This window comes from Crinia signifera, chromosome 6, assembly GCF_055691185.1.
Source record: "Crinia signifera chromosome 6, ASM5569118v1, whole genome shotgun sequence".
Lineage (NCBI taxonomy): Eukaryota > Metazoa > Chordata > Amphibia > Anura > Myobatrachidae > Crinia > Crinia signifera.
Window position 1 is genome coordinate 249,889,325 of NC_139222.1, and position 19,254 is coordinate 249,908,578.

The 19,254-nt window shown below is 42.4% G+C and overlaps 1 protein-coding gene across 3 annotated transcripts in view; it reads left to right on the forward strand.

Annotated features, from left to right (window-relative positions):
• The window catches only part of ADGRA1 (adhesion G protein-coupled receptor A1), a 570,817-nt gene that overhangs the window by 120,094 nt on the left and 431,469 nt on the right, over positions 1–19,254 (forward strand). For all 3 annotated transcript variants that reach the window (XM_083149304.1, XM_083149300.1, XM_083149302.1), the window contains one exon: positions 5,050–5,263. In XM_083149304.1, coding sequence (XP_083005430.1) covers positions 5,050–5,263 — 214 coding nt within the window. The remainder of the gene's footprint in view (positions 1–5,049; positions 5,264–19,254) is intronic.

A 19,254-nucleotide genomic window follows, 5' to 3' on the forward strand; every position in this document is an offset into this window, starting at 1 on the left:
CATTAAGCCCCTCCCTGAACAGTCACAAATAACGGCATTTACCATGAAGGAGGCAGGCTTAAAGATGTCAAACTACAAACAAGTAGGCAAGTATTGGTAGGAGCAGATAGGAACTGAGAGTGGGGTGAAGAGTTTTTTGCTAAAAAAACTGTCACAGCTCAAAGTGAAAGTAAAAACTGTCACAGCTTAAAGTGAAAATACATTGCAGAAGCTTTCATTTTCATGGGCTTTTAACTAGTTTGGCTATAAACATTATAGATTAGTATAGGGCAGTGACGGAGAACGTTGGCACTCCAGATGTTGTTGAACTACACATCTCAGCATGCCCTGCAACAGTTTTCTATTTGGCCATACTAAAACTGTTACAGGTATAGGGAGTACTAAACACACTACTACTATAAGAATTAGATCTAAAAGCAACACTGGAAACCAGTAATTCAGTCTTTATTCAGTAACCAATAGCATTTAAAACAATACAGTTGATTCAGTTTGGGTTTCCTTTCCTATAAGGCCTGCTGCCAGAGACCGTTGTAGATTGAGAGGGTGTTAGTGGAGTGTTTGCAGCATATTCCAGGTAATTAGAGCAGGTAACGTCCAAATATCACTGACGTCTGTCCTGAATGCCTGCTCAAGTGTGTGCTGTATGCGGTAATTGGAACCAGTTGGTTCTCCGCCCACACCCATTAACATGCTTTTACTAGTGTTTAAAGACGCTGAAACAGTCATGTGGGTAAGGGTCTATCGGGCAAAGGAGGTTTCACTGGCAAGTCCGTGTCTGAGTTCTTTCTGTCTCTAGTTTCATGCCGTCCTGGTAATATTGAAGCTGGAACCAAAAAAAAAAAGTAACAAAACATTTGTGAATCCGTTTGTGTCTTTTAAATGTTACCTCATACTGCGTTTATGCTGCCTCATAATTAAGACAATAATGTGCCAGAAGGGAAAACTGGTGTGAGGTTATGGATTATAATTGTTGCTAATGGCTTCCTGTATTTTTAAGGGGAATTATTTATTGACTAAAATGTGATCTGCATATAAACGGTGGCTTCCTGTGAAATAAATGTTAATGTAATATATTGGTTCAGACTATCTGGATGCTGAATTCCTATGCTACCGTCCAATTCTATTAGGTAAATAATTCATACTCACACCATGCATGCGTGTCTGCCAAATACAGGGCTGTGTTGTGTCTTTAAAACAGATATTGTAAAGCTGAAGATGAGTTCCTAGCGCAATATTGAGACCCGACAGGGTGCCGGTATCGGCAAGTGAATACACATACGATGCCGAAAGTGACAAATGATGGCGGGTGGGGAGGGGGCAAGGCTGTCGCTAGCCATATCCTCCGTCGTCCTGCATGTACAGATGGCAGAGTGACATCGCTAACGACCTGCGGGATCGCACATCGTTAATGATACAGGGAGTACACGGTAGATTACAGATGGAACGCCTCTTATTCAGTGCCTGGGATCACCAGAATATCCCCGCTGGCAATCGCCGGCAGAGAATTGCTCCATCTGAACGGGACATGTCTCACACGCATGCGCATCCCAGTTTTTCCGCAAAAATAAGGTCGACAGGGTCATTGGGTTGACACATGCATTAGGTCGACATGCCCAAGGTCGACAGTCAAAAGGCCGACATGGAGTTTTTCAATTTTTTTGAGCCGACATGTGCCGACAGGCAGTATTTCATGCCTTACCATCCACTAGAGCGTGGTGAGAGAATAAAATAGTGTGCCGAGCGCAGCGAGACATGCAACGGGATGTGGTGCAACATTACGGTGTCCATGTCCACTGTCCATTGGGACAAAAAAAAGTGAAAAACCCCATGTCGACCTTGTGCATGGCAACCTAATGCTTGTGTCTACGTAATTACCCTGTCAACCTAACCCATGTCGACCTTCAGTTACGTCGACCTAATGACTGTCGATTTTCCTCTTGTCGACCCTATGACCCTACCCCACAGTAACATAGATTTTAATGGCAAATTTTTATACAGTACATTGTCTCTTGACTTCCTAGTTGTTGGGGAACCACAAGTACGAGCATGGCCAAGGACTTGAATTCATAGCAGATAAACTGCCATAGGTTACATACCTGTCTTCTAGACCAAAGGTAGGCAACTGTGGTACACCAGCTGTGGTAGAACTGCAAATCCCAGAGTACCCTGCCACTGTTGCTGTCAGGCAAGGAGAATCCTCTGCCTGGGCATGCTGGGATGTGTAGTTCAACAGCAGCTGGACTGCCAAACGTTACCTTTCCCTTTTCTAGACTAGGGATGGTAAATCACTGGCTTAACATTAATCTTACCATCAAAGTCACACAAAGCAAACCATGTACTCGACCAATATTTACAGGAGGCCCTTTTTGTGCTCACCTGGTATAATTTTGCCCATAAATGGTAGAAAACATATCGATGGTCAGTCATTGTGTTTGATTGATTGGCCTGTGGGCCAATCAATACATGGGGCGGGGCTATGCTCTGTGTCCCGGCACTTTGGAAAAAAAAAAAAACGCAAAACATCGTTTTGCTGTTCCATGATGGATGGAAACCATCTGGTTCTCCGCCATCGATGGCAAAAGTATTCGACATCGGCCATGAACCATCAATGATTTTGAATCATCGATGATTTGAGTCATCGATGGTCGGTGGCCATCCCTAAAATAAACACTATTAACCTTAAATAACTGTTACAAAACCTCAATGTTCAATGCACATCACAGCTATTCCCCCCAGGCTTATACCCCTGATTATTTGTTCCAGTAATAAATGTATATCTGTACACAGCATGCTGTATTCACACGCAGTACACAGAGGTGCATTTTAGCAGCTTTTGCATCTATGGAAAACTTTCTTCTTATTTTCAGGCAACAGACAGGAATTTTAGGCTTGGAAGAACAAGCTGGGAGCTGGGGAGATTATCACATGAAGATGGTTTTGCATTAATGTCACACATCACATATCTGAATTAAAAGCAGATGTTTTGGAATAGTATATGAGTACATTTCTCATAATCCGTTTATGACATCACCCTTTAGGGATTAAATGGCCTCCTCTGAAAAATGGCTTAATAACCTTTATATAGAGTTTAGTCAAATAACAAAATAGTGCATACTTGGAAAGGTCACAGGGTGAAGCTAGTATTGTGACTAGAGAACGCTTTCCCACAGTATAAATCACAGCTACAGTATGTAAAATAAACCATGCAAAACATGATGTTCATTAACCTTCTCGGAGTGCGCAAGTGAAAATACACATAATAATTGTTCACCATACTTGCCTACTTTTGAAAACTAGTTTCAGGGAGATTATAGTTGGTAGTAGAATATTGCACAGCCCCCCCATTGAGGGGGCGTGTCATGCTCCACCCAAAGGGCGTGTCTAGTTCCATATAGGGAGAGATTGTGGGAAAAGATTGTGAACGTGGCACCTAGAAGCGTGGGTGTGTACTGCTGGATCTGAGGGGAATCTTTTAAAATGACTTATATCCAAATGTAGATGAGCCCCAAAGCAGTTAGTAAGAGATACTATACTTGGTAAAGTGCCGGGAAATGAAAACTAGGAGTTGTGATGATTCAATGTAACTGTATCTACAGTATTTCTCGTTCCTTCCCCCCCCCCCCAAAAAATGTAACAGTGTAATGTGGGCTAGGTGACATGAGGGAGATTGCTAGACTAATGAGGGAGAGAGGGAGATTGCTGCTATTTCAGGGAGTCTCCTGCAGAATGCAGGAGGGTAGGCAACTATGCTGTTCACACATTGGGCAAAATGTAAAGAGAGATATTCGACTTTTTTCCCGCAACTCGAACAATGTAACGGTGTGCAATTTTTACTCTCACTATGCAAATCGGATGCAAATTTTAAACCAGGAAGTACAGATTTTTTTGGACCAATTGAAATGTGCCGTTTATAGTATAACCGTTGCAGGCTAGGAACTAATGAGAGCAAATCTCACACAAATTAGCTCTATTAGGTCAGACATAATTAGAGCTGGTTTGTTTGGGTGAGATATAATCGGCAATGTTTTAATTTAGAAATTCAAAATTAGAGCAGATTTGTAATAAATAAATCTTGCAATATTATTTCTAACCTTAAAAATGCAAGATATACTTTGATTAGTCAAATTAGCTAATTTTTAAATTTTTACCAATCAATTGCATGTTGGGATGCTAACTAGATGCACAAGCAACTTTTACTGATTACAATTATATATGTTGTGCCTAAATACTGTATGTAATTGCGATTTTATCTGCATAAAATTATAGTTTCCCAGCCAAACAGTGTAACCTTATTTGTCCTGCACATACAGTCGCAATTAGAGACAAGCCTCATATCATTGTACACAACCATAAAATAACTTGTATAGTTTCAAAACTACAGAGTAATGTTATGTAGGGTCCACCTTTTTTTTATTTATCTAATGGTGAAACTTTATTTATATAATATATTTTTTTTATGCAGTATATTAGTGTCATGTGATCTGCTAAAGTGCACAGAAAAGTGCAGGTAGACTAAAAAAGGACACAATTATGTTATATGTGACTTAAGAGGTCAGTGTTTACAGTGTGTCACAATAAAATTGAAGAGAGATAAAGTACCAACCGGCCAGCCCCTAATTGTAGTTTTTCAAACAGCCTGAAACATGACAGTTAGGAGCTGATTGGTTGGTATGTTATCTCTCTACTACTCTATTTCTCTCCAAACTTTGTTAAATCTCCATACTACTGTGAATTTCTTGAGATGCACCTACATCTATCATCTGTCCTACTGTACACATGCTATGTCTTGACTGCTTAATAGGCACAATATATAGTATTCCTATAAATATTACATGACCTCCATCTTTTGTGGCCCTTTTAATGTCATTTTTCTTTATAAAATGTAAACTACAATGTAGAATTATTTGTCCCATTACTTTATAAAGTATGGTTTCGTCTTTGTCAGAAATTGGTGTCAAACCATCTAGTGAACAAGACTTTCTTCAGTTTTAGTAGAATTTATTTTACAATTTTTGTACTTTCTTTTTTTTTTTTTTTTTACAAACACAGATGGACCTTTGGAATTACCTTTGTTTCAAATAATCCCATCACAGAAGCAGATTGTTTTTCATGGGGATCGTCTTCCATTTCATTGTACCTCAACCTACATGACGAGTACAAGTGAAATATATTGGATTCATGATGGACAGCTGATGGAAACAGATGAGGAACGTGGGGTATTTGTGGAAGACAGCATAATACATGACTGTTGTTTAATAACACGGTAAAGAACTGCGTACTTGTCTTTTATTAGCTACCAGTGTTTTTGCTTTTCATTGTAATGTGGATTAGTAAGAAATTCATCATAAAGTGGGTAGTATGACAATTATTTCTTATTTTAATTATTATTATTTTTTTACAATTTTTTGGTTTTATTTTTGTTTTTTAGGTTTTTTTTTATTATTTTATTATTTTAGTCCTGGTTCATTACCAAATAAGAAAATGTCCTTATGGATGAGAGGTCAACAGTTGTAAATTGTCAAAACTAGAGATGATCAGTGGTAAACAACAGTTTTCCAATAGTGTAACGCAGCCTTAGAGGAGCATTCTCCTGGGTGTCACCAACACCCTAAAGTAAAACTTTGGAAAGGGGGAATTGGAGGAAACCTCTCAAGGAGCGCACAACATAATAAAAGTCAATAAAGTGTTATGAAAAGAGTTACAGTCCTTATGCATTCCTTTGTTGTCAAGTGTCCTTTCTTTTCAATAAAGTGTTCCGTGGACATGTTTATATGTACACCAGAGGTTCCCAATCTTTTTTGATTCACGGCACCCTAGAGAATCAGAATTTTTTTCACGGCACCCCTAGGTCCAAAATTTTTTATTAGATTGGGTTTATATGCGATTCTTAGCGGCAGTTATGTGGTAAAGGGCAGGATTTGCTTCTGTTTGTACACATTCTATGATTGGCAGCCACCAGCACTGGTTTTGCTCCTAAATAATTAACCATTAATAATTTGAGTTGGTCCTGGACCACCAAGCTGCGGCACCCCTGCATGTGTCCCGAGGCACCCCAGGGAGCCACGGCACACAGTTTGGGAACCACTGATGTACACCCATTGAGAAAAACAACCACTTGAACATCGGTTGGCCACGGAACACTTTATTGAAAAGAAAGGACACTTGACATCAAAGGAATTCATAAGGACTGTAACTCAGGGGTTCTCAAACTCGGTCCTCAGGACCCCACACAGCTCACATTTTCCAGGTCACCCGGCAGGTGCACAGGTGCACTCATTACTTACTGACCCATTTTAAATGATACACAGGTGGCACTAATTATTTCACTTGTGATTCTTTGAGGAGACCTGCAAAACATGCACTGCGTGGGGGTCCTGAGGACAGAGTTTGAGAACCTGTTCTGTAACTCTTTTCATAACACTTTATTGACCTTTATTATGTTAATATGCGCCCCTTGAGAGGTTTCCTTCAATTCCCCCTTTCCAAAGTTGTCAAATGTCAGCATTGAGATACTGTCAACATTCCCTGAATGTACAATGTAGTTTACTATTGCTGAAGAACGTATCCTTTAAATCATAACAAAAAAAAGGAGAGTTTTGGCAATTTGGAATGTAGCCTTTCTGTCATTGTTGGCACTGTGAATGCTGACATGTAGATCATATTGATATTCCATACTTGCCAACTCTCCCGGAATGGCAGGGAAGCTCCTGAGAAACAGGAGGGACGCCCGGTAAAAGTGGGCAACTTGCGTTGTAGCTTTAGTAGCCCTAAAACCCTTAGACCAGTTTGCGTCTTCTGCACATAGTAGTTCTCTGTGTCCCCTCTCTGCTGTGTGCAGGTCACACTGAAGTGTCCCCGAGCAAGCATTGTTCTATACTCCTACAAGCCTTCATGTCATTACGTCCTGGGCTTCCAGTGGGCAGACATGCCATGTCACTTTATATCTCAATGAACAGTTGACATTATTCTAATCCTTACAATAAACTTATTCAAGTCCATTAGAGTTTTATACGCTTGCATGACTACCATGGAAAGGGCACATAATGGTCAGGATATTTTTCAGTGTTGAAATGTTCAAGGGTGTTTTAATAATTGGGCAAACCTGTTACATGTATCCCTGCCTGTGTTGCACAGGCCATGTAGCTAACTGCGCCACTTGTTTATTTACTGAGCCTACTTCAAAGCAGTCAGCTGGAAGCTACGAGCAACTGAAATATTGTGATACAGGTTCAGTATCACTGTACATATCATAAGGGTTATTCTAATTAGATGTGGGGACCGCTGCGCATGGGCAGATGCAGAGTGTGAGCGGGCATGGCAAACTACATGTTTGCCATCCCGCTCACACCTATCAGTGTGGGCAGGGGACGGCGGTGGAGGCACAGCCTATGGGAACACCCAGCGTTTCATGGGTGTTCCCATGAAAACGTTTGGTGTTCCCAGGGAAATCCGGCGATGGTGCGAGGGGGGCGGGCAGCCGACGTCACCGGATGTCAGCTGCCAGCCCGCTTCCCGCACAGGGTGCTTGCAGATCAGAGGTGCGTGCGCTGGAGAAATCATTCGATTGTCGCCGACCATCGAATGATTTGTCGCCCACACCCAAGGCTGTGAATGGATGATTATGCAAATTATCCATTTGCAGCAGTGGATGCAGGAGGGCGGCCAGTGTTTGGTCCGCATGCAACACTGTCCCATGTCCCCAGTAGTGCCAGTTACATGTCATGTCCCCAGTGCCAGCTACAGATGTCCCAGTAGTGCCAGTTACATATCATGTCCCCAGTAGTGACCTAATCGGGTCGACAATACGATACACACCCTTTTATTTATGTTACCTATGGGGACCAGTGTTTTTTTTTTTTTTATATGGGGCATATAGGTTTGGTTTTTTTCCTGTGGGGGCCAATGTGTTTTGCCCTGTGGGGATCTCATGGTGTGCCTTGGCAATTTTAAAATCTTATTTAGTGTGCCGCAAGGTAAAAAGGTTGAAAATCACTGCTTTACAGAAATAAAAAAGTTTTTTTTTTACTGCAAGTAGAAAACAACACAGAAGAAAACCCCATAGAGCACAATACACATAATGCCGAGTTGGTGCAGTCATTGTGGGTTATATATTTCACCTATGAAAGGTTCCAGGTGAGGCAGCTTTCTTCGGTGCACCATGTACGATTACCCTGGTTTGAATTGGCCAGGCCTATAGTATATTACACAAAATATGGTGGTTGCAGCATTCTAACAACTCTTAGTAAGGTCCTACCATAAGTCAGGTCCACGTATTTTTCATCCCATCCACATCCCCGCACCCCCTTAACCCTGCCCATCTCCATGAAGTGGAGACGGGCAGGGTTTCCACTCCCTGCCGCCGAGTGACTGGGACATGCTTGCATGTGAGACGCTCGTGCGTCCCAGTCAGATGGAGGGTCTCTCCGTCGGCGATCGCCAGCAGGGGCATTCTGCCGATTCCCAGCGCTGCATGAGAAGCGCTCCATCTGTACCTGCTTTAAATCCTTATTAGATAATGCTCCTGCATCAGATCTGCATGCACACCTATACAAGCAATGCCTGTCTCCCGGTATCGGGACAACAGGTCAACAATTGTAAAGGTGTGTACCAAGCTTTATTGATAAGATCAGAATGACACACATGTGGGTATCTGGAGATATCCGCCTCTGTTGGTTTTATTATTTGTAAGAACGAATGTTTATTGTATTAACCGGTTTATAAAAGTTTCTAATAGTCCGATTGGAACCGAATAACACATTTATTTATTTTCTATTCTCCAGTCTGAATACCTTTTAACTTTGTAATGTATGTAATGTTTGGCCGAGTCCACTTATATTGTTTTAGCTTTCTTTTTTTATTGAAGAAGTTAGGGAGAAGAAAGTCTCCAGGAAATTAGCATTTTATTGAGTAATTTACCTAGAAGTTCAGCTTGGTTCACATTTAGCATGCTTCAGCCAATTCACCTATTAGTAAATGTTACATTTTTTTCCTTTATGGGCTGAATGCTTAAGCATATCATTTGAAATTCACTAGAGATGTTAAAATTGATTTGGAATTTTGGCCTGTCTCCAAATGGATAACCATCCTGTTCTCAGTGCTAGGGAGCTTTATGCTGAACTACTGTACAGGCCTCCAGTTTATGTTCAGTCTTTAAGAATTTTCCTGATTCCTCCATTCAAGAACAAATAGGGAGCTTGGGAAATTGCTGCAGAGGAATCCCCTTTGTGAGTTTGCCTAACGAAGGACATATACGGCCTACACACATGCCGATATTAAGGCATTTTCTAAGCGATTTTGCTTAGTTTGGCAAAGTCGCTTAGAAAATGCCCTCACATCGGTGTGTGTGTGTGGGGGCTATATCGACAGCAATGCGTGTCCCCGCGCGTCTTTGTTGCTGGCCAAGATTGATGAACAGTGTCCATCAATATCGGCATCGGCGGGGTTCTCCCACCGGAGAACACTGGCGCTGTCTGCTCGCTTAGCACACAGAGCTGACAGCTCGCTCTGTGTGTGGGCTGTCAGCTCTGTGTGCTGAGCAAAACGGCCCGACTTAGCACAGCTAGGTCGCCCTACACACATCGGCATGTGTGTAGGGCCCAATAGTCAGCCTGATTCAGACTTATTCTGACCGGGCCGAATTCGTGTATCACACTTACCGAGGCTTCGCACTTACAGGGTGCGGGCGGGGGCTCAGGCATTAAGCAAGTGCTTATTATCAAGCAAGATAACTATATTGCATCTTTACTTTAAAAACCCTGCAGCCAAATGGCCTAAATATTGAATTTCACAATGGTCACTTGGGATAAATACACCAATACCATCAGCTCTACCATTAATATTATACCCAGGCCACTTCACTATAACCCTTCAATAGGGATCAAAACGTACTCAAGTTATTTCTGCAGTCCTTTGCTACGGCACGATGACACACCCACCCAGAGACCTGTAAGAGGCAACTTTGAATGACAGACGACACCACCTATCAGGTAAGTGGAGGAGGGACCCATCACCCAATAAAGCCCATCTCAAAACTGACCAGCCACATCCTTGAAAAAGGCCTAAGTGTGGCTGAAACGCGTTGGACACAGCTCCACCATCCACAAACACTCACAACAAAGTCTCCTCCTGACACAGGAGTAGAGCGCACACAGCTCCGGCAGAACCCGCACTCTGGGCGCACGCCCACCAGCTGAACCCGGAAGTGACGGGAGACGCCGTAGAGCAGTGTGGAACAGCTGCCGGCTGCAAGCGCATACACGCCGGTGAAGATAGACAGACACGCGGCGAGGGACATCGAGCCATACAAGACCAGGTATCGGGTAAGAGTTGAGTGTATCACCGGGAGGTGAGGGACGCCAGCCCCCGGTGACATTTACACTCTCACTTTGACCTAATCGCCACAGACTGTTTATAGACTATACGTCATCTTTCTCTCTGTGATAAACCCCATCACTGAGTCACCCCAACACCCCCATCCCCCACCACCACCCGCATTGTACCAGCAAATTGCCCAGCAGCAGTGCATTGATACTACATAGCACCAGCTAAAGGCACACTGGTTATCTCTGCTTTTTTACTGTTTGTCAGCACAGTTAAATAAATCTACTATAATATTCATCCAGTGTGTCACATCTCTCATTTACAGCTTACAAACAGTCACATCAATTATATCCAGAGGGTGAGCGCAGGGCTACCTCCATATAATTATACTACTGTTTATGAGTCTGGACCACTCCAGCCTGGCAGCTCCCTCGCCACAACTGGTATCTAGCGCTAGCATATCCATTGTTTGTACTAAAGAAATTACAGCTGTGCAGAGAGAGCTGTGCGCTGCCCGGCTGTAGTCTAAGCAGGAGCATCAATGTTTTCAGTTCTCCATCTGGACCGCCGGCAGCCAATCAGGAGCGGCATTGGTGGTATTGGTAGCCGCTCCTGATTGGCTTCCGGACCACAAGCTCCTATTGGCTTGCGGTCCAGCGGGAGAGCTGAAAATATTGATACTCCTGCTTAGACTACAGCCGGGCAGCGCACAGCTCTCTCTGCCCAGCTGTCATTTCTTTAAATTAGGTGCATCCAGCGGCTGTCTCACTACCCCTTGGCAATGAGCAATTCCCTCCCCACCATGACAACAAGCAATTCCATACCCTCCTTAGCGACAAGATATTCCCTCCCCTTTGGCAACGATCTATTCCCTCTTCCCCTTGGCAACTAGCAATTCCCTCCCCCCCCCCTTTGGCATTGAGCAATTCCCCTCCCCTCCTTGGCAACAAGCAATTTCACTCCCCTTTTCAACAAGCATTTATCTCCCTCTTGGCAACAAGCATGTATTCCCCCTTGGTAATGAGCATGAAGCCCCCCCTTGGCATCGAGCATAAAGCCCCTGGCATCAAGCAAGAACCCCCTAGCAATGAGCATGTAGGTAAGCGTCACTTATGTGTCAAATATGTAATGGGCATTAGGGTTTGTTATATAGTATGTAATGTGGCTTTATGTGTAATGGGTATTATGGAGTTTGCTAAAATGTGTAATGAGCATTACAGTGTGTGGTCTGAAGTGTAATTCCACGCCTCTTTTTGTGATACCACACCTCCTTCCCATGAGGCTACACCCCCTTTTAGACTGCATGGCGGAGCCATACAAAGGTCCTCCCTACTTGTGTATTTGGATCTGGGACCACCCATTACCATAATTCTAGATTCGCCTATGCGCATGGGGTTATATTTGTAGCAGTGCAGAGAAAGACAGAGTGGCAACAAGAACAAAAAAAATCACTGTAAAAATGTACTGACTATGAACATATATTTCTACACATAAGGGAACATGTAGAGTAAAAATAAGCCATGTGTCCTTTTTCCATCATAACGCAGTGCCAAACTACCGTATATTCTTTTTTTTCTTGTTTAAATAAATGAAATAGCTTTGACAAGTATAACTGAAGGCTGGCTGTATAAGCCTGAGGGACAATAAACCACAAAGGATTGCTGCTTTAAATAATGGTATTTCCCCTTTTTAGGCAGTCAGCTTAATTCAACAGCCAATAGGCATTTAGCAGGTTAATACTGGTGTGAAAAGGGATTTTGACCCCTTTGTTCCCTATTTGGTTACTTTGAAAAATTAGACGTCCATACATCCTGGGAAATTTTGCCCAGTGTGTATGCTGACAGATGATGGGGAAATTCACTGGGCTGATGGGCATTCACACTGAGCGATTTTTGCCATTTTAGCGATTGCCATTTTCTGGCAATAGACGACTTTCAATAGACACTGGGTGGCTTTCAACTTGAAAGCAGCTCAAACGAGTAAACTGAGCTGCTTGCGGGAATCGGCTCAAAGTCGCCCAGTGTGTATCCCACATTGCTGGATTATTATATTTGTAGTATACAAGAGCCCAGACTGTGTACTCTAGGTATATACCACACAATATGGGTCTGTAAGCCATTAGGAGACCCATTACCAATATGTTTTGTATCACCGGCCACAACTTGAGTTCTTATTGGAATTAGGAAGTATGATTATGACTAAATATAATTTTCACTACTATTTTTACTACTATTTTTACAAAAAGCTGGTTGTGCGATAGGGTCCAATGTGGCCCCATCGTACAGAAAATACTTGCATGTATGTTGTTGAAACCAATCTGTTTTTATAGTGATGAGCAAGTATCCCAACACATTTTATCTATATCATCAGTTTATAGATGACCTCTTGATTAAGTGGTTTGGTCCTAAGCCAGTGGTTCCCAAACTGTGTCCTGTGGCTCCCTGGGGTGCCTCGGGACACTTTCAGGGGTGCCGCGGGTTGGTGGTCCAGGACCAATTCAAATTATTTATTATCAATTATTTATGGACAAAACCAGTGCTGGTGGCTGCCAATCATAAAATATATGTACAATCAGAAGCAAATCCTGCCCTTTAAACCATAACTGAACCTAAGAAGCACATATAAACACAATCTACTTAATTGTATATATATATATTTTTTGGCGCCTAGGGGTGCCGTGGAAAAATTCTGATACTCTAAGGTGCCGTGATTCGAAAAAGATTGGGAACCCCTGTCCTAAGCAATGGTTTCCAGTTGTAAAGTGCAAAGGAATTTGCTGCACTACCTGTATATACTGTAGGAAACTGTTACTAAGCCTTATAAGCCTTACTATAAGCCTTGACATTATATGTCAAAGAAACAGATTGAAGTCCTATATTAAGAGCTGACAGTTTTTATCCCAGAGCTCCGATGTAGCCTCCTAGAGCTAACGTTATTGCAATGGATTCGGCATGAAAAGCCGGCGGTCGGGATCCCGGCGTTCAAAATCCCGACGCCGGAATCCTGAACGCCGAAATCCCGACAAGGGGGGACGTGGATCGCCCCCCCCCCTTGCGGGCTCGCTGCACTCGCCACGCAGCGGGCCCGGTGCCTCGCTACGCTTGGCACACTAATTTATTCTCCCTCCGAGGGTGTCGTGGACACCCAGGGGGGAGAAAGTGACGGGATTTCGGCGTCCGGGATTCCGGTGTCGGGATTTTGAACGCCGGGATCCCAACCGCCGGGATTTAAACTGCATCCCATTGCAACTAATCCACATTGGTTAATCCATAGAGGATTAGCCTAAATCTAGAGAGTCTGGGGGTTGTTGAATTTGCCTTTTATTTGGCCACCTTAAAACTTTATTTTGACACATCAGTGTATACAATAAAGCCTTTTAAATGTGTGCTTTATGCATAAAAAGACCACGGTGATCCTTAATTTATTGAGGGAATTGCCAATCCATGCCTTGCTGATATTTCATACATGTTAGACGTATTTTGTAATTTATAACTTTCAATATAAAGTATAACCCCTGAAGAAGTCTTGTCAGAAAAAACATGTAGGGTTACATTTATTAGGATTTACTTTGGAGCCAGCAATTGTAAAAATCATGTCCCTAAAAGGATGACTTCTATTTGTGCAAAAGAGAACATTTTTGATAAAAAATTGCCAAACTGTATATGCTTTAGACAATAAATTGTTGTCCTGAAAAGTTTTTTCAATTGTTAAAAGGTGTCTATAATATATTTTTGTTAATTGCATGGGCCTATGATACAGGCATATATAACTACTGTATAAGATTTTAAGAAAATATAACCCCCTTAAACATTGGAAATGCAGGGTGGGTTTCTGGTTGCACAGAAACCCCCATCCTCTTGGCAAGTGCCTTAAATTATGACAACAATAGTACTGGAATATAATATGATCAATAGAGCTTCCACCACATCAGTGTAAGGGACAAAGCAGAGCTGCTGCATATGCCCAGTGTACCAGCTTCTTCTACCAAGCTTGCTGTGTGTTTGTGGATCTGAGCCCTCAAACATCGCAATAGACCAGAGAGTAGCTGCCAGGAGGAAGAGACAAGAGCCATAACAAGAGGTGGGAGAATGTGAGCTTAGAAAGTGCAGTACTGGTTCTATTATGTTTGTGTATTTATTTTTTATTATGGCATCTTTAACCTTTTCCTTTAACCTTTAACCTTTTCCTGACCACTTATTTAAATGTTTGAAACAGCCTATACTATAGACCATCTGTAATGTTAAATATTATTACTGTATTCCATAATTTTCAGGGCTGTTACCACTCCCCCAGACTCCCGAGACTTTGGATTACATCTGGAAACCCCCCTTTAAATAGCCTGCATTTGCCACTGTTAAAACAAATTCATTAAGGCTTGCTAAGCAGCGAAGACTCGCTGCTTAGAGAGCCCTTTAACGCCACAAACAAATTCCCACCCCCTGGCACACTTACATTCCCGCCGCAATATGAATGGATGTTTTCGCATACATAACAATTTGCATGCGAGTGTATAGGCCAAAAACCATTTGATAGTCTCCGACTCAAGCGAGTCAACCAGAATCATATATATATATATATATATATATATATATATATATATATATAACACTCTCAGCTTGCAGTGGAGTGAACTACTCTATCCATATTGTGGTTACCTTCCTGTTGGAATTTAAAAAAGCTGATTATCCACTTTATTCCGTTGATACGATTTGAATTCATTGTTTGTGATAAGGAATACCTTCTATACTATATACCTCGTATATATGGTTTTGCCCCTGATGAAGTCGTGTTGACGAAACGCGTTGTGCTTTTTAAATAAAGAATTACATCTTGAACGAAGTCTACGTTTCATTGTTAAACAACAGAATCCCGCTTCAGAAGATATATAATTGTGATATCATGCATATTATTTATATGTACTAGGTAGTACTGCTAGAGCCCACTCCAGACAACCCCTCTTTTCTTGTATCTACTTTTTGTCTCTCACTAACAGGAGTGCAATACCTAAACCATACCTTGTGTTTTTATATATATATATATATATATATATATATATATATATATATATAGGAAACAAGATACCCAGCGCAAATAGTCCTCAATATGTAGTGTAATGTCCACAGTCTCCAATAAATGTGTGCTGTCCTCTTCAGAAGGGGGATCGTACCAAGATCCAATGGGTACACATGCAAGGAAATCAAAGAAGAGACGCACCAATGAGCATAAATTCAACGTACATTTACTGCACACATAAAGCTCACGTACATTTAAAGTTTAAAATCATATGCTTGCCAGCCTGGTAGTACAGATAGCCACTGTCGACCTCTCCGATGGTGCAAAACCCCACCGCTCAGCTGCAGACCAAAAGATCACACACCAAGACGCCGGAGTCTCAACACGGACGAACAGGATCAGCAGGACCACCAGTGGAAGAAAGGACGTCACTCCGTCACACCCCCTGACGAAGACCGTAGTCGACACGCGTTGGGCGTGGCTTGTTCGTGTGACGGAGTGACGTCCTTTCTTCCACTGGTGGTCCTGCTGATCCTGTTCGTCCGTGTTGAGACTCCGGCGTCTGGGTGTGTGATCTTTTGGTCTGCAGCTGAACGGTGGGGTTTTGCACCATCGGAGAGGTCGACAGTGGCTATCTGTACTACCAGGCTGGCAAGCATATGATTTTAAACTTTAAATGTACGTGAGCTTTATGTGTGCAGTAAATGTACGTTGAATTTATGCTCATTGGTGCGTCTCTTCTTTGATTTCCATATATATATATATATATTCTAATGAGGTGTTTCAGTTTCTTATGTCATTATTTTTTTCCCCTGATATTTTGTAAATTACGTTTAATGCAGAAGGTGAACGTCCCTTATTTCTGTAATGCACATGATTATGCTTGCTCATGAGCTCAATTGTTTATCCCTCAAAAAATGAAAGAATGAAAAAAAAAGCGAGAGATTTGTTTCATTAATCTACAATGCAGACACTCCCAACAGATTTGTGCTATTTTCAAAGTCTGCATTCAAAACAGACTGAAGCGTTTCTCAATTTTATTTTTGATTAACAGGAAATTGCTTCTCCAAAAAACTGAGATTTATAATATATCCTCTCAAATTCATGTTGTGAAACTAATGATGCATTGTTGATTATCTTTAACAAGAGGGTGATGTAATGCTTGGCGAAGATATAAAAAATGAATCTCCAAATAATGATTTTTTTTTTTTCCCACAGTGAGGAATGCATGTTTTACAGCGTTCTGTCTCCAGTTTTACACCCAAATGTGTAGAAAATGCTGACATGCAGAAATATCTTGATTAAGAGAATAAGTAAGAAACTTGCCAGACTGCAGTTTCAAGACGACATTTGCAAAACTGATTTTGGCTGAGTGTGAAATTGTATAATTTTCACTGCTCAAATATTTGCAAGGATTGCAATGTGCATACATTGTACTCAGTCTGATTTGTGATTTATTTATATTTTTTTATTAGTGCAACTTTCTGAAGGTGCCCACACCCTGGGCCTTATTCAGATCTGATTGCAGTACAAATTTGTTTGGAAAATGGGCAAAACCATGTGCACTGCAGGTGGGGCAGATGTAACATGTATAGAGAGAGTTAGATTTGTGTGAGTTTTTTTGTTTCTGTGCAGGGTAAATACTGGCTGCATTATTTTTACACTGCATTTTAGATTTCAATTTCAACACACCCGACCCAAATTGAACTCTCTCTGCACATGTTACATCTGCCCCACCTGCAGTGCACATGGTTTTGCCCATTTCCCAAACAAATTTGTACTGAGCTCAGATCTGAATAAGGCCCACTGTTCGATGTGCTCTGTGCGTTTTGTACTTGATCGCATTGCATCTAGTTCCAAATGCATGTGATAAGCTACAACTACTGTAGATGTGATGTGATCTAGTCTAAAAAGTACAGGCTGCACATACTTTTTGCACTTTGAGATGCAATGTGCACGGGAGCACGCATCACATTGCAGGCAAAAACTGCAACGTGTATGGGCACCTTAAGCTGCCATTTATTTGCGCTCTGGCAATTCTCTATACCTTCTACTTATTCCCAGTGTGGTATGACCATTCCCACAAATAATGGTCCACTCTCATGCTTTATACTAGAGCCCAAAATTCTAATGACAACCCTGTCCGCACATAGGAGGTCATTCTGGTTGACATGCAAAGCTGCGGAATTCACAGTTTTGCGTGTCTTTTTAACGCCACCCACAAACTAACCCCGCACGGAGAATATCCCCACATGCATGCAAATGGATGTTTAGTCGACCATCAAATGATTTTGTAGGCACGCGCAGATGTAAGACACCTCTCCTGTAAGGGAAGAGGGCAGTTGGCATCCGCTGATGTCAGCTGCTTGCCCCCCGCATCATGGGCGAATTTAAATGAGAAAGACCAGTATTTTCATGAGGACGCCCATGAAACTATGGGAGTTCCCATGGGCACAGCGCCGCGCCACCTGACCGCACTGCTAGATGCAAATGGGATGGCGAACAAGCAGTTTGCTGCACCCGCTCGCACCAAGTGGCTGCACATAGAAGTATATGTGAATGCGCAGTCACTCACCAACACTCCCCTGCGCAAACACGCAGGGGATAGTAGTGATTACAATAACCCCCATAGGGCCAGATGTATCAGGCTTTAAAAAAGTGATACAATGGAGAGTGATAAACAGCCAGCCAATCAGCTGCCATGATATAGACTGGGTTTAAAAAATGACAGGTAAAATCTGATTGGCTGGTTGTTTATCAGTCTCCACTTTATGAAGTTTTGAAGCTTGATACATCTGGCCCATACTGAGACTAATGGCAAGATGTACTAAGCATCTCTTAAGGCCCCCATACACTGAGTCGATTTGGTCGGATGCCGACAGACCGGGCCGTGAAATTGGACCAAATCGGCTGTGTGTGGCATGCCGTCAGGTCCAATGCGCAGTCCTGTGTGCATCGGACCCGGACCCTGTGGTCGCACCGGCGGGACATCAGATGTCTCGTAATCGGACCCATCGGTGGCACATCCCGGATGCTTAACCCGCTGCCCTCCATTAAAAACTGCTGCCCCCTCCCGCCACTACCAGCTGGCCGGACCCTACTGCCCGCCCCCGCAGCAGCAATATATCGCATGTGAGCCTCCCGGGGAGTGGCCGGGGGGCTCTCAAGGACAAACTGGTCTGACTTGTCCTTAGGACAAATCGGCCCAGTATATGGGGGCCTTTAGTCATGGGCACAGCACTACGGTGACAGCTATAGTACTGTCCCTCAAGCGATGAGTTTCATTTCAATGATATGTCCCTACAGTGTATTTATAAAGATACGCTTTTTATAAGAAAGTGATGAAAAGGAAGTAGGCTGAAATATGTCACATTATTGCACTTGAAATGTATTTATAATTGAGTAATTATGTTTTTTACTACTCGCAATGATGCCTCCTCGAGGGGGAGCTGTTGATGAATAATATAATATTCCTGCACAAATTAACCATGCAGATGATTCTATTCTATCAGCTTCTGCTACAGGAAAATCCATTGACATATTAACATTGAGGAATAGATCTGGTTCTGCCTGGCTGATCCGCTGAGCAGAATGGCATTAAACGCAGCAAACTCTTTCAGTTGGTGCCTGGGCAAATAATTATTTCTCCTTCTTCTATCTGACGTCTTACAATTGTTTTCCTGATGTTCATCTATTTTCTGCCTGACAGCGTTTGACAAAGGGACCCTATATTTAAGTTTCGTCCGCTTGCCATTTTTAGAAAAACAAATTGAAGATCAAATTATCTGGAAGTTCTTTTCTTTGTTAGCACAATCTGTATTTATAGCTCTCACTGATGTGGAACGTGCTTTACACATTCTATTCTGAATGATGAACCTGCCAATATATTGGATTGCTTGGGTCTAATCAATGACGTGGTTG